The sequence below is a fragment of the Mytilus galloprovincialis genome, chromosome 14 (assembly GCF_965363235.1).
Source record: "Mytilus galloprovincialis chromosome 14, xbMytGall1.hap1.1, whole genome shotgun sequence".
NCBI classification, from domain to species: domain Eukaryota; kingdom Metazoa; phylum Mollusca; class Bivalvia; order Mytilida; family Mytilidae; genus Mytilus; species Mytilus galloprovincialis.
The window spans coordinates 20855530-20872122 of NC_134851.1; the positions used below are offsets into that span (position 1 = coordinate 20855530).

Below are 16593 nucleotides of genomic sequence, written 5' to 3' on the forward strand. Positions count from 1 at the left end.
TAATGAGTGAACGATATACATATATATACCCTGTCACGTTCTCTGTGTATTTGTTTGGGTGATGCTTTTATTTGTATCGATCTGATGACGAGTTAATTAAGCCTTTTCAGCTGATTTTTTATAGTTTATTCTCATATGTTGTGATGCAACGCCACTGTCCCAAGTACAGGGATGGTTGACCGCTCAGAAACATGTTTAACTCTGTCATATCGTATATGTTCTGGTCCAAATCAGGAGCCTGCAGTTTTGTGGTGTCGTTGGTTCATGTCTGCCAAATGTGTTTTCGTAAATTGTTCCGTTATTAATTAAGCCGTTGGTTTTCTCAATTGAATTGTATCATATTTGTTCTGTTCTGGTCCTTTTAAAACCTACCATGCAGTATGCGTATTGTTCATTGGATTGCTTGATTGTATATAATTGCCTTACATCCATTGGCAAATATTTCATGCATGTTCAAGACAATTGTCTCATTGGGAATCATACCACCTCATTTCAAAGGTAATTTTTATACAGATGTATTATAATTTCTTGTGTTATATTGCCACCATATCGCACTGACAGACATAGTCCTATAATATAAGACTTTATTGGTACATATCTTTCGTGGTTCAGCATTGATACAGGCGCTAGGGTAGTACAAAAAATATCCGATGAAAACTTTGAACGCAAACGATATGAACGTTCGAAGTCTTACAACATATGACTATGACAGATAATACGATATGAACGTTCGAAGTCTTACAACATATGACTATGACAGATAATACGATATGAACGTTCGAAGTCTTACAACATATGACTATGACAGATAAGGCCGATACAGTGTCTTACAGCTTTATACCTATTCTAATGATTAAACATGTTTATACTCGTCAAATAGTTAACTTTCTGTGAACAGTGTTTCTGGTAATTTCACATTGACTCAAATGTAAAAATTATAGTGTCGAACGTCAAAAGGGACATAACTCGAATTCAAATGTTTAGCCGGTTAGCATACATGTATGATCATGTATGGGCGTTTTTCAATAAAAACGTACTTTCTTGTCCCAGCCACTTTTAAAAAAATGTGTTTGATCTTTGCAAGTAATTTTTTGTGCAGTCAGTACATTGAATTAGATATAACATTTTTAAGCAAAGAAACAGTTTATTTTTTAGAGGGATTGATAAGATATTGATTCCTGAATCGTCCAAAACAACCAAAATGGCATGTCCCTAGACCGCCTGTTAAACATTCATACTCTCAAATATCGTAAAAAAAAGAAGAAATAAATATTAATTTTACTTAATATAAGTTCTTTAATAATTCAAAAGTATGTTTAGAGCCAACATATTTTAATAAACAGCTTTTAACATAGGATTTTTTATTTTAGAAGGTGTGTCCCTAACACAATGTCCACTACGAAACGAAGTCATTAAAACTTGCTTATAAACAGTTTTATAAAATCAATGCAATTTTTTGTTTGCAAGAGATAAAAACATTAGGGTCTTACAAAAGAAGTGATGCTTTTATAACGGCAATTAAACTGTTGGTAAGAAAAATTGAGCACATCAAATGGACCAGAGTGATACCGTATTTTTGTAAATGTCCACTACGAAACGGGTCAAATCTCCTTCAGTAACTGGTTTTAAAATTATGAAAAAAATATCAGTGTACAGCTTAATAACGCTTTGATGAATACAGTCAGTCTTGTTACTATTGCAATATTGGGGTTGTGAGAAAAAAATAAAACATGTGAATACGTCCCCTACGAAACGGTCCCCTACGAAACAAGTTTGGGAGAAAAACGTTTCGTAGTGGACACTACCACTACCATGCAGTCTTTTTTTACTCTTTTTTCAATTATATTCGTGCAAAGCAAATAACAAAGGTTAGTTTCATGTAATTTTTATTATGTTTTTATTAACATAGAATAGGGTTGATGTCAACTACGAAACTTTTTGTCCACTACGAAACGGTTTTGTCAACTACGAAACGGTTTTGTCAACTACGAAACGCATCAAAATGTACACTACGTACAATGAGTTGTACCTTCATATGTGAAGTACTGTCTAATCTTTATCGATAAAAACGGTTCTCCAATTCAGAAAAAAAATGAGATTTTTCTAGTATATAAAGTAAACAAACTGGAATGTCTATAGGAAACATTTAAAATTGCAAAAATATGTGTGTTTAGAAACAGTTTCGTAGGGGACAAAAGTCCCCTACGAAACAGTACACAAATTATGAAAATAATATAATTTTAAAGAGTATTCAAGATTGCACTTTTTGTTTACAAACAGGTCTATAATAGAGGTAAAATAACTCTTGAAAATAAATTTTAGACTAGTTGATTTTCAATTTTTTTTAAGTCTGAAAGGAACGCTTTTATTGAAAAACGCCCGTATAGTTATTGCCATTTGGGTAATCAGAATTCGATGATCTAATTATAAAAATCTATATCATTTAACGGACAATAGCAATGTGCTTCGATATTAAAAAAAAAGAGTAAAAGACTACTATGATAATTTTATATAAATCAATCTTCATAAAATTATCCAATAGTGAGTTTTATCTAAATAAATAAGAATATTAATTTCCAAAATTTAATAGTGGTCCTGATCAGTCAGTTTATGTTCTTATCTTTTCTTTTACATGTGCTTTTTCGCAATCCGTGACAAAGCTGTTCGAGAAAAATATTTAATTAATATGGGCTATATATTTAAAGAACTTAAAATTACAGCAAACTGACCGTCAGTATAGTCAACCTTTTCACACATTTTTTGTCTTTAAGGTACGGAGTAACCATGTGATTTTTAATTAGAGAGGAGGGGGGGGGGGTGCTAGGATGACTTTATTTTTACCTGCCTTCTTTTTTTCACTCTTGGAATAAACATCAACTGATTATATTTCAAGTTTAGAAACATGCTACTAGTTATGCCAAAACATGCCGAGTACTATAGAGTACAGTGTTAAGAAGATTCGTTGTGCTTTTGGAATCATCACAGAGTATTATCATATATATATATATTTATGTTCTTCTTCGCTATACTCATACGAACATAAAAATTGTCTTAATGATACATAAATAAAACAAAAAGCAATTTGGGATGAGAAATTGTACTGATCAGTTTAATAGAAATAAATTGTGACAACTCTGGTCATGTAAATCATGGTCTCTGTATCTCCGAAAAATGGTAGGAAATCTACAAATATAAAAATGTGAAATCAGAAAAAGAGATAACTGCAATTACATATCATGAATGCAAAATATACGTGTCGATCTGATCAGTAATTTTTTCTCGACAAGAGAAAAGGCGCGAAATCTGGATATGTGTGAAAACAGAATTACTGATTTAAGCGTATGCGAATATTTATACGCCAAATTAAGAAATGAATATATATGTATATACAGAATTCACAGTTGAGCGTCTTCAGAATAGTTGCCAACTCAGTTCAAATTATGTTCAGTTAAACCTGCGGTACAGTATCATGAAGAAAATACAGAATAGTCCCAGTTCGAGTTTAAAAAATGTCCAAAATAATTTATAACTATACATGATCATACATGTATGCTAACCGGCTAAACATTCGAATTCGAGTTATGTCCCTTTTGACGTTCCACACTATAATTTTTACATATGAGTCAATGTGAAATTACCAGAAACACTGTTCACAGAAAGTTAACAATTTGACGAGTATAAACATGTTTAATCATTAGAATAGGTATAAAGCTGTAAGACACTGTATCGGCCTTATCTGTCATAGTCATATGTTATAAGACTTCGAACGTTCATATCGTATTATCTGTCATAGTCATATGTTGTAAGACTTCGAACGTTCATATCGTATTATCTGTCATAGTCATATGTTGTAAGACTTCGAACGTTCATATCGTATTATCTGTCATAGTCATATGTTGTAAGACTTCGAACGTTCATATCGTATTATCTGTCATATAGTCATATGTTGTAAGACTTCGAACGTTCATATCGTATTATCTGTCATAGTCATATGTTGTAAGACTTCGAACGTTCATATCGTATTATCTGTCATAGTCATATGTTGTAAGACTTCGAACGTTCATATCGTATTATCTGTCGTAGTCATATGTTGTAAGACTTCGAACGTTCATATCGTATTACTGATCAGATCGACACGACACGTCAAAATCATTCAATCGCGTAGTGGAATTAACTATTTTTGGATTCATATAAATTCTATTAGATATAACTTTTGGACTAGTTTAAATCTCGGTCTATTTCTTAAATGTATTCTTACATACTTTTGATTTTTTAACCCTGTATGCTACCATTCCCATGAAATTTTTTTAAATTGTTTGTACGCACATTGAACGACAAATTTATGTGACGTATACAATTGTCTGACGTCAGACACTCAAATCAATAAATGTGTTCGTAGATAGTAGATGTTTTTGTGTTCTGTTTAATTGTTCCTTTTAAAATTGTTAAACGATGATGACTGATGTACCCATATTTTGACTATTTTATTTATTGTGTCTGTTTATTTAACGCATCAATGTAAAAATATCGGAAATAGATGAGACTGTCATTAAAGTGAGAGGGTTAATTAGCGCTATAGAACCAGGTTTAATCCACCATTTTGTACATTTGAAAATGCCTGTACCAAGTCAGGAATATGACAGTTCTTGTCCATTCGTTTTTGATGCGTTTTGTTATTTGATTTTGCCATATGATTATGGACTTTCCCAATTGATCTTCCTCTAAGTTCAGTATTTTTGTGATTTTACTTTTTTTTTTTTTTTATAAGATTTAATTAAAAAATCAGATCAACGTAAACGCTCGAAAAAGCTCTTGTCGCAAAATAGTATTCTTGCGTCGCTGCGGCCCATATTTTAGCAATCAATCATTTCTGAATTTTCCCGCCAAATTTGGAGCATTAATTATCTCCCTTGAAGGAACCGGAAGTTTTGATGTGAGCGGGGTTACCAATGAAAACATTTTTAGATTGAAAAGATGTTCATCTGTAAACTAGTGCATATTTGTCTATTTGTCCACGTTGTATATGCAAATCATGGTAAATGAAATGTTGAGATTATTTTTTTTACATGATCTGTACTGAAAAAAAAACAGAATATCCGTTCAGTTCTAAACAAACAAACACAATCGTCATATAATTTTGTTTTACGTTACTCGTTAGCAGCTGGTTAGTCTTCTTCTTCCTCCAAATACTTCCCACATTTGATTAACATGTCGGTTAAAAGCTCATTAGAGTTTATGTTGTCTCTGTTTGCATACCTTGTCGACCCTAAACAAAGCTTATTTATTCAACATGATGAATATTCTGGCAAGTTCACATAATTTAAAACAGGATAAAAACTAGCGGTAGGTCTTTTCACCACCGAAACATCGTTGAACACCACAGAACATTTATTTTATCATAAAGGTGACCCCAAATTTTTTTTTTAGTCATTTATTAAACAAATCATAAGGTTAAGAGATCAACTATCTACATAGAACAGAAAAGGAGAGTGTATAACACCACACTTATTGAACTCCGCAGACCACAAATATATACTTTTTTCCATTTTTTTTCCTTCTATGACCATGATAACTATGTCTTCTATAAAATATTTAAAAGAGACAAAATAACAAAATCTAACCGATTAAATAGACCAAGGATACTTGAACTGATTACTATTAAATTATAAATGTATTTGAATTTTATTATAAATACTGTATACACACTGTGAATCCGGAAAAACAATTATGAATCTGGAGAAGTTTTTCTTTATATTGATTTTCGACTTTAACATACAAATTACGGCGTAAAAGAAAAATTTAAAATAGCCTTCCAAGACGTCATAATTATTTGGACTAGATAAAAACAAATTGTTTTGTCATTTGAAATGTTTTACATTTTGCATGTCAGACTGTTTATCGCTGAATATACGGTTTTGATTTTTGGATCTCCTGTTCCTATTGACTTTTGTTGTTGTGACGTCACACGCAGGGACAGGTAGTCAAATTTGCCTCCATATGTGACCTGCTTACCATTTTATAGTAAAATGTCATCTGATTGTGAATGAAACATTAAATATACACAAAAATATGTGGATTTTGTATAATTCTGCAAAAAATATTTTTAAATTTGTATTTATTAATTAAAAATATGTGATAAACATTGGAAATTAGATGCACACTAAAAACTGTACTTAATAAATTTTATATTGCAGGATCTATTGATGAAAAGTTAGGCTATTATGAGACATGAAATATACACAAAAATATGTGGATTTTGTGGAATTCTGCAAAAAATATTTTTAAATTTGTATTTATAATTAAAAATATGTGATAAACATTGGAAATTAGATGCACACTAAAAACTGTACTTAATAAATTTTATATTGCAGGATCTATTGATGAAAAGTTAGGCTATTATGAGACACTTGAATCAGTTGATATTGAAAGTGTTGTGAAGAGAAGCATTGGTGATTCTCCTCATAATAAGCATGTCAAATTTTCAGCTTTAGGAAGGTAAGTATATATCATGATATATAGTGATTACTTTAAGTTTTAATTTTTATATGGTCCGATTTTCTTTTAAATCATGATTGATTATTGTAAACCAGTTTTCAATTTATGCATCATAATGACATTTCATTATTGAAACCAGTTTTCTTTAAAAATCACTATGGCATAAGTATCCTCACCATACAGAAAATAATTAAAATTAAAAAAAAAAACAGTGACAAAATGTTACGCAATTCATAAGAAAGAGAAACTATAAACACCAATGTTTATTTACAAAACAATTTCAAATATGACAAATAGTTCATGCATTCTATCTATCTCTGTACTTTTGCATTTAATTACAACTTTGACTATTACATGAAGTAGCATGGGTGGCTTATTTTATAAACAACTTCATGAACTTGAAAGAAATATTTTTTTCATTAAAATTACATTTACATTTAGGAAACTGAAAAAAGTAAGATATTCATTGTATTACAGTGGTTCATTTATTTTATTATAACAATATAATTTATATAAATAATGTTTGTTAAATATTTTTCAGAAATTTTTCTTTGAATTTGGAAGTAGCAAAGGGATTATTTACGCAAGATTTTAAAGTGCATTTAGTCAACAGCGATGGAACCTTTTCAGATGAACATCTAGATACTAACAGCTTTTATTATGGAACTTTAGATGGTAAGAATGGCATTTTACAAACAACAAACGAATTTTTAAACTCAATGTATTTATTTCTGTTAAAAATATCGATTGCTTTCAAAAAGTTAACATTATGTACCATATTTATTCTATTTTAAGCCCCCCTTCTAATTAACGCCCCCCTACCGAAAATAGTGTGTTCAAAACTTTTGACTTCTAATAAACGCCGCCATTTTTCTTCATTTCCAATGACAAAGACGAGTTTGACGGCAAATTTATCGTTTGGATTAGCTTCCTCTTGTTCACATCTTGGTTTGTCGCCGATTGCATAACTTCAGATACTTTTGTATACATGATAACCCCTAATTCAGCTGTTGAAATTATGTTCCATTGATGTTGACGCTTGTTCATTCGAAAATTTTAACAAATTATTAGATGAGGTCACATTACCGATAAACGCTATTTATAGATTATGGAGACAATAAGAAACACGTGTATGTTACTATAGTCTGTTTCAACAAAGTTCAGGTAAAGGTTAATGAAGTAAGGTACGAAATTCGTTTCTCTAATTGACGCCCCCCTTTCGGAAATTGTATTCGCCCCCGGGGCGTTTATTAGAATAAATACGGTATATTGAAATTAAAATTGCAACCAAAAACTTCTAGTTACTCTCAAGGCCCGGAATTATCTGAAAAAGAAACCACATCAGATAATCTAATCTTTTGATTGTGGACCCTCTAGTTTGAAATTCCTTGTAGTTTGGTGTTTTTATTATTTTACTTTTAGTACCTACAATGTACAACAACTGAAATGTTGATGGATTTCTTTGTATCAAGTCCTCATAAAAAGATAACTGTCTAATCTCCAAACTAGAGATTGTAGCAAAGACTGCCATCAACATGACAACTTAAAAAAATATTAATTAATCACCACGTTACAATTTTTGCTGTCATGGTCAACTGAGCAAGTTTCTTTTTTCTAACCCTATGCTGTGAATTTAGCTTTAAAGCATAAGTTCTGTAGGAGGGAATTTCTGAAGCATCAGTCAATCATTTTTTTTTATACATAGGGTTATTCAATTTAAACATACATGGTACCTAGGAAAGGTGTCATCAAATCATGTAACCAGGGAACAAGTCAAATTTTGAATTTTACTTACCTTAAATATTATCACTGTACTTGCCACCCACCCATATTTCAGATTTCACAGTGCCTTTTCTAAGGGTCTTAATATAAACTTAATGAATCAGGCCTTATTTATTTTTATAACTTAAAGTTTACTGTTATTATAAAGAGAAGAAACTACTAAACCATGCCTTTTGTATTTTTAGGAGAGGAAAAATCTGAGGTGAATGCCTTTCTCCATGATGGGGTTATATCTGCCACAATATCTATCCCTGGCGAAAGTTTTATTATTGAGGTAAGTTATAATTGTAGTCTTCTATCTCCTTCCTTATCTTGAAAACCACTATGTGCAAAATGATGGGTATATGATAAAAATAAGAAGATATAATACAATTACTAATGAGACCAGGGCTTCCAAAAAAATTTTGAGCCAGCCGGACATTTTATATCTGATCCCGATTTTAATCCCTGAAGACTTAGTCACAAAAGGCAATTATGGGAATCAGATGGCCATTCCAATGATAATGACATTAGATTAAAAAACGGTTTTAAACTTTACTTTGATATGAATTTGATGTTTGGATGTAAACTGTTAAATTGGCAGTGCATCATTCAAAGTGTGCACATCAGCGTGCTCATATCTGCAATAGACTCTTTATTTGTGCAAAATGATATGTCAAAAACTTTTATTTTCGTTTAAAATCACGTTTTTCTAAAACCGGATGTTGACTTGACAATGGTAAAACATGGACCATAAACGGATACTTAAAATCCGTGTACGTTTGCAAAGCATGACTGAGTGAAGAAGCTCTTTTCAAGTTATTTCTTCAACAAAATACTTGAAATGAACGTTTAGATACAGGTATCAATGATAATTTTAGCATTTTGAAGAAATAAAGGATGCATAATTAAATTTCCCACCTTTGCACATGCGCATACGTGTTCTAGTGGATTCAACGTAGTTCTGACGATTTTTCATTTAAACCTTTTAAAACTTTTCATCAAATCATGTAGATAAACTAATTTCTTATAATTTTAATCTTTTGGACTAAATCAATGAGCTACAGACCGCTGAAATGTAAGAAAATAATTGTGAATAGACCGATCAATTTATACGCTGTCCGGTACTGAACATAGTTTACCTGTCACCTGAACAGGTAGATATCACCTGTCCAACAACTAATTAGCCTTGATTAAAATTAGAAAGTATTGAAGTAGGGGTTGTTTTGATAGTAATTAATCATCATGTCACTTTTATGACCGGAAATGTGTGGATGTTAAAGGCAAAAGGTTGGGTCAAAAAGATCGTGAATTATGTTAAAATGAACGAAAAAGCCTTGAAAACTAAAATGTATATGACCGTTTCATGCTTTGCCCAGCCGGACTTTTACCGGACATTACACAAATGTCCGGAATATATCACCGTTTTGGAAGCCCTGAATGAGACAACTATATATATATAGCTTAAGGGCCTTCAACAATGAGTAAAACCATCACTTTTCTTAAATTGTCAGATGCCACCAGAGAGGAGATAATGTCCTTTCTTAAGATTTCTTACTCATTAGGCAACATTCTGTAGAGTAAATTTTTACTTTATTTCAGTCCAATGGACTTGTGTTGATTAAAGATTTCTTCAATTAGTTAGCCACATCCACAAAAAATAGCTATAAGTACAAAATCCATGAAAATAAACTCATCATAGATACCAGGATAAAAAAAAATTATGCAACACACAAGTTTTATCTACAAATAAAAAGACCCATCAGTGAAGCTCGAAATAAAAAAAGTTTAAAAGGCCAATAAAGTAGGAAATTAGTCCTGCATGAATGATAAGAATCTACATTAAAGAAAACCTCTGTTTGTTACAGCCAGCATGGAGGCACATAGACAGCCTTGTCAGAGCCAGTAGAACTATGATGGTCTACAAAGGAAGTGATGCAAAATGGCCAAAAGAAATGGAAGAGGCTCAGAAAGGGGGAAATGGGTAAGAGTAGAAGCCAAAAACGTTTTTGCCTTTTAGGAAATGCCTTTGATGAATATAGATACATTTATGATAGCAACAAATCACAATGCTTGTATTCAATAGATGCTACGTTATCTTGTGTATGGAAATATCAACCTTTATTAATTGTAAATAACCGCACCTGGTGCATTTTATGGTAAACAGCACTACTTACATTCAGTATCAGTGTTGTAATAAAAATCAACAAGCCTTTTCAGAATTATATAGTACACAGACAACTCACTCTTTATGTTTAGTTTATAGTGAAACACATGTACCAGCGTTAAAATGCCTTGGGTAAAAAGATACAAGAAGATGTGGTATGAGTGCGGACAATAGCCAATGAGACAACTCTCCATCCAAATCATTATTAGTAAAAAGTAAACCATTATAGGTCAAAGTACTGCCATCAACACAGAGCCTTGGCTCACACTGAACAGCAAGCTATAATAGGCATAAAAAATGACTAGTGTAAAACCATTCAAACAAGAAAACCAACAGTCTAATCTATATAAAAATCAAGAATGAACTGCATCAACAAACAACAACCAATGAATAACATGTGCCTGACCTAGGACAGGCGCAAACAAATGCATGCCAGATCTCAGAATATACAGATATATTAAAAATAATTATAGTGTTCAGTGTTCTCCCCAGATATTACATATAACATATATCTGGTAAAAAAGGAAATTTGAAATACCATCTTGTTTATAAAAATTATAGCATCACATCTTTTACACAAGTTTAGGGGTAAATCAATTCAGATAGCATCACATTCAGAAATATAACATCACATTACCATCACATTCAGAAATATAACATCACATTACCATGATGCTAAAAGTCACTGATTATGTTCTCAATTACAGGAAACAGTGATTTAATTATATATAAATAAAGTGTATTTATGTCTAGAATTGTATGTTCTAGGATGATCTTAATTTTCATTAAATTTCAGTCCAAATTTTTGTGGTGCAGGCCATATAGATGGTGATGATGGAGAGACAGCAGGAGTCACACATGCCCACGTTCATGATGAAGGTACATTTCTGTTTCAAGGTTGATCATTACGAAAACTTTCTACCAAATTGTAGTTTTTTCGTATTATTTAAAACAATTATTTGCATTTGTATATAGTATATTAACATTTCTTTTTTTTATAATTTAAGGTATCTTTATGTCCAATATGTTATATAGATTTAAATTTTATTTTGAAATACATGTACCAGTACATTGATATTAACAAAAATCACGATTATTTTAGATGGGTTATATTTTGGAAGCTTAATTTTTACTTATTGAAGGAAATTAAACAATAGAATTAGTTAAAATTTAATAAGAGAATTGATTACATTAATACGTCTGAAATATCAAATAGAAATAAAGGGTCACAGGCAGGGCTTCCAAAAAACATTTGAGCCAGCCAGACATTTTATATCTGATCCCGATTTTAATCCCTTAAGACTAAGTCACAAAAGGCAATTATGGTAATCAGATGGCCATTCCAATGATAATGACATTAGATTAAAAAACGATTTTAAACTTTACTTTGTTTTGGATGTTTGGATGTAAACTGTTAAATTGGCAGTGCATCATTCAAAGTGTGCACATCAGCGTGCTCATATCTGCCATAGACTCTTTACTTGTGCAAAATGACATGTCAAAAACTTCATTTTCGTTTTTAAAATCACGTTTTTCTAAAACCGGATGTTGACTTGACAATGGTAAAACATGGACCGTAAACGGATACGTAAAATCCGTGTACGTTTGCAAAGCATGACTGAGTGAAGAAGCTCTTTCCACGTTATTTCTTCAACAAAATGCTTGAAATGAACGTTTAGATACAGGTATCAATGATAATTTTAGCATTTTGAAGAAATAAAGGATGCATAATTAAATTTCCCACCTTTGCACATGCGCACACGTGTTCTAGTTCATTCGACGTAGTTCTGATGATTTTTCATTTAAACCTTTTAAATTTTTTTATCAAATCATGTAGATATACTAATTTCTTATAATTTTAATCTTTTGGACTAAATCAATGAGCTACAAACCACTGAAATGTAAGAAAATAATTGTGAATAGACCGATCAATTTATACGATGTCCGGTACTGAACATAGTTAACCTATCAACTGAACAGGTAGATATCACCTGTCCAACAACTAATTAGCCTTGATTAAAATTAGAAAGTATTGAAGTAGGGGTTATTTTGATAGTAATTAATCATCATGTCACTTTTATGACCGGAAATGTGTAGATGTTTAAGGCAAAAGGTTGGGTCAAAAAGATCGTGACTTATGTTAAAATGACCGAAAAAGCCTTGAAAACTAGAATGTATATGACCGTTTCATGCTTTGCCCAGCCGGACTTTTACTGGACATTAATCAAATGTCCGGAATATATGACCGTTTTGGAAGCCCTGGTCACAGGCCTTGTTTTCTTGAAAAATCCCACATTACCCAAATTGTCCTTTCAAATTAATTAGAAATATCTGCCCTTGATTTTTGTCTCGCTTGACGGAGTAAAAAAAGCGAGACGTAAGTATGCCTTTTCTGGCGGCAGCGGCTTCAACAATGATTAGTTTGTGAAAAGGTCTAGTTTATGATGAACCACAAGTGATAAGTCAAAGATATTTGCAGTTGTATGAGTATTGGCACATCTCATTATTATGGAGATTATTTGGCCCCCTCAGTTATGGTCTATTGACTTTGAAACTTTTGTCTAGTTTTCATGTTTTAGTTCGTGATTAGGTCAGTTTATGGGGAACCACTAGTGGTAAGTTAATGATATTAAGTATGCAGTTGTATATACATTGGCATATCTCATTTACATGGATATTATTTGGCCATGCCTCCTCAGTCATGGTCAATTGACTTTGAAATTTTTGCATTAGTTTGTGATTGTGTCAGTTTATGAAGAACCACTAGTGGTAGATCAATGATATTTGATATGCAGTTGTATAAGCATTTGCATTGTACCATGGAGATTATTTGACCCCGCCCCTCAGTTTTTGAAATTTTGCTTAGTTCACATGAATTAGTGTATGTTTAGGTTTATTTACAGGGAACTACTTAAGATAAGTCAATGGTATTTGTCATGCAGTTGTATTAGCATTGGAAATTCTCATTTCCATGGAGGTTGATTAACCATGTACTTTCAGTCATGGTTCATTGATTTTGATTATTTGCAAAACTTACATGTTTAAGTTTTGCTATTTTAATTTCAACATTTGTATCATAAAAATTACAAAAAAGTGAGAGATATCTCTGTGATAACAGTTTCTTAAATGATTTCTTATGAACATTAAAATACACCTAATACCAATTAATTTTTTGACAGTTAAATATTTAAATTTCAAGTTTGAGATGTTTCTGTTGCACGTATTGAATGATTCTTGGTAAATTAATACCTATACTTTTAAATGTCTTTGGAAGTTAATAGCTATAATTTTAAATGTCTTATTAAATTATTAATTATACTTTTAGATATTTCTGGTGTATATTGAATGATTCTCTCTAAATTAATAACTATACTTTTAGATGAGCATGATATACCACACAGCAGAAGAAAAAGAGCAACAGGAAAGAAGATGTGTAGATTGATAGCTGTAGCTGATTACAAATTCTATCAAACTATTGCTGGCAATGATATTTACGATGCAGCTAATTATATAGTAAGTTTTTTTGTAGCACTATTAAAAAAATTGATTGATTAATTGATGTTTGCTTACCGCCGTCTCAGTGCAAAAAAGCTACATCATGGCGAGAGCTTATTCAAATATTTTTACAATTTAAACTATTAAAAAGAATAAAAATTACAACAATTACATTGCATTAACAAGTAGGTGTTATAATTCACCTTTTCAAAATCTAACGCAATCTAGGTAATATTTTCAAATGTGTATACTACATGTATAACATTCATTGTGGTTGGTTAAAAAAATCTTACATATTGTAAAATCAACCAATGACGAGTCGTTTATTTCTTATTTGGGCATAAGAAATGAAATTATCCATAGTCTTTTATAATTCATAAAGTGAAAGACTCCAAAGAAATATTCAAACTCATAATATGGAAAAAAACTGACAATTCCAATGCAAAAAAAAACAGAAAGACAAACAAGAGTACACAAAACACAAACATTGAATACTAAGACTGAGCAACATGAATCCCAACAAAAACTAAAAAAAAAGATTTGAGCTCATGAAACTATAAAGTCATATTTATTTTATGATTAAACAATCAAAGAATTAATAACATAAATTTTTTTTTTAACACAAACACAAAATTGTCTTACAAAATGCTTACAGATTATAATTTAAAACTGATTTAAGATTTCATAATTTTATTTTGTGTATTTTTAGAAACTCTATGTTAATCATGAAGACATAATTTATGTAGTCGACTAAATATCTGCTTTTGAATTGATACGTTTCCTCTTTTGGAAAGGGGTACTAGTACCAATTTTTTTTATGTTTGATCTACAAATAATTGATTACTTTGGGAAAGTCAACATTAGGCAAAGTCAACCTATTTTGGTGTCATCACAAATTCAAAATCAGATGAAGACAAGAAAACTTAAAACCATTTCAACTGATTATTAACTCATAGAAGAAGCAAATCAAGAAAAACAAATTGGCAAACAATTAAAGAAAATTTCATAAATTGCAATAAAAATCATTTCTAGAAACTAAAATGATTTAAATTAAAAACAACAAGATATATATTTCATGCTGGATTTACCTTCATCAAGAATATTCAAAGCTGAATATTTGACATCCTAAACAGTGGAAGAACTATATAACCAAAAAAAAAAGAAGACATGAATAAAAAGACAAACACATCTATGGTCAAGTCGTCTTTTTTTGAAAAAAATGACAGGTCCTCACATTGTTTTTTGATCATTTCTTCACATTGTGTATTGACCATTTTTTTTAGGTTGGCATTATACAGAAAATTAATCTTATCTACAAACCAACTAACTTTGGACAAGGAATAGGATACGGAGTGGAACTAGCTATGGTTAGCATTAACTTGAACATGTGTAGAATTTTATAACAAACAGCAAAATGTTGCATTGTGGTTATAAAATAGATTAACAGAAATAAAAAGTGGTCAAGTGTTAAGTGTAAACATATTTTATTGTATAAATAAACAATAGGATTGGATACAAGTTATAACAACTTAAAATAATCTTCTTGTGTGGGCAAGTGTATAACATATTCTAAATATAAGGGAAAAGACAGAAACTAAAAAAAACCATACATGTAACAGCAGAAAAGAACAATCAGAAAACAGCAGCCACATATTTGAACCTAAAAGCTTAGGCTTAAGTAAGGCTTAAATTAAAATATTGTTTGTTTGCAGTTTACCGACGGACCCTTGAAAATCCTCCCGACTGTGAAAATTTTATTGCTTTAAATTTGAAGAAATTTTTTTTAATACTTCTATTGACGCGATCCGGAACTTTGGGTCCTTTCCGGAAATGATTTAAAGTCTGGGTCAATTAGGCATTTCAAGTTCGGTTTTTCTTAGCTTCCCGTCAAGTGTTTATGTGACCATTTAATGATAAAGCACATGGAAATTGTTTACAGGTATCCATGAAGTCACGGAGGAGGACTTTACGCTGTCGTCTTGTGTCAATTTTAAGACAAATAACAAACAAAAAAGTTTATTAGTAAACTGTTTATACAGATTCAGGCACATGTAATGATGTGTGATGATATCATTGACGATGATGCAGTGGATATTCATAACTGACACGATAACCATTCTGTCTCAAACAAATCGGGTACAGAATCTGTGGAGCCTGACTTTATGGAACCAATTTCAGTGGTTAAATAATTCGACAGCAGCTTGAAGTATGGCATATTTTCTACAAATCGTTGTGAAGACGACAAAGATGAAACCACTCCTCCGTGACTTAAATCTTCATGGATATCTGTAAACACGCTTGTACGTAGGAAGGGCTCATTTGAAATGTTAATGGATATAGATCATGCCAAATCAATAAGAAGCAACCCTAACTACACAAAGATGTAGAGAAAATGAATGGTTAGCTTGAAAAATAAATATACTCACTCTATATTAAATCTATCTTCGATTGCAATGAGTATGCTCCTTTAGGATAAGGGGGCTGCCCCACTCATTGCAATTATTCTCTTTCTTACAATATTAAATATACCCAAACTGTGTGGCCTGTGTGAATTCAATTAAAACATGTCCTTAGGAGCTATGCTGCCATTTTTATACGACCGCAAAATTTGAAAAATTTTTCGTCGTATATTGCTATCACGTTGGCGTCGTCGTCTGCGTCGTCGTCCGAATACT

General features: G+C 31.3%; 1 protein-coding gene across 1 annotated transcript in view; it reads left to right on the forward strand.

Annotated features, from left to right (window-relative positions):
• The first annotated feature begins 4920 nt into the window (after positions 1-4920).
• The window catches only part of LOC143059392 (ADAM 17-like protease), a 60215-nt gene continuing 48542 nt past the window's right edge, over positions 4921-16593 (forward strand). Inside the window, exons 1-8 of the mRNA XM_076232883.1 lie at positions 4921-5035; positions 6372-6495; positions 7037-7170; positions 8463-8551; positions 10125-10240; positions 11220-11302; positions 13803-13936; positions 15202-15285. Of these exons, the coding sequence (XP_076088998.1) occupies positions 4975-5035; positions 6372-6495; positions 7037-7170; positions 8463-8551; positions 10125-10240; positions 11220-11302; positions 13803-13936; positions 15202-15285 (825 nt within the window). The 5' untranslated portion in view covers positions 4921-4974. The remainder of the gene's footprint in view (positions 5036-6371; positions 6496-7036; positions 7171-8462; positions 8552-10124; positions 10241-11219; positions 11303-13802; positions 13937-15201; positions 15286-16593) is intronic.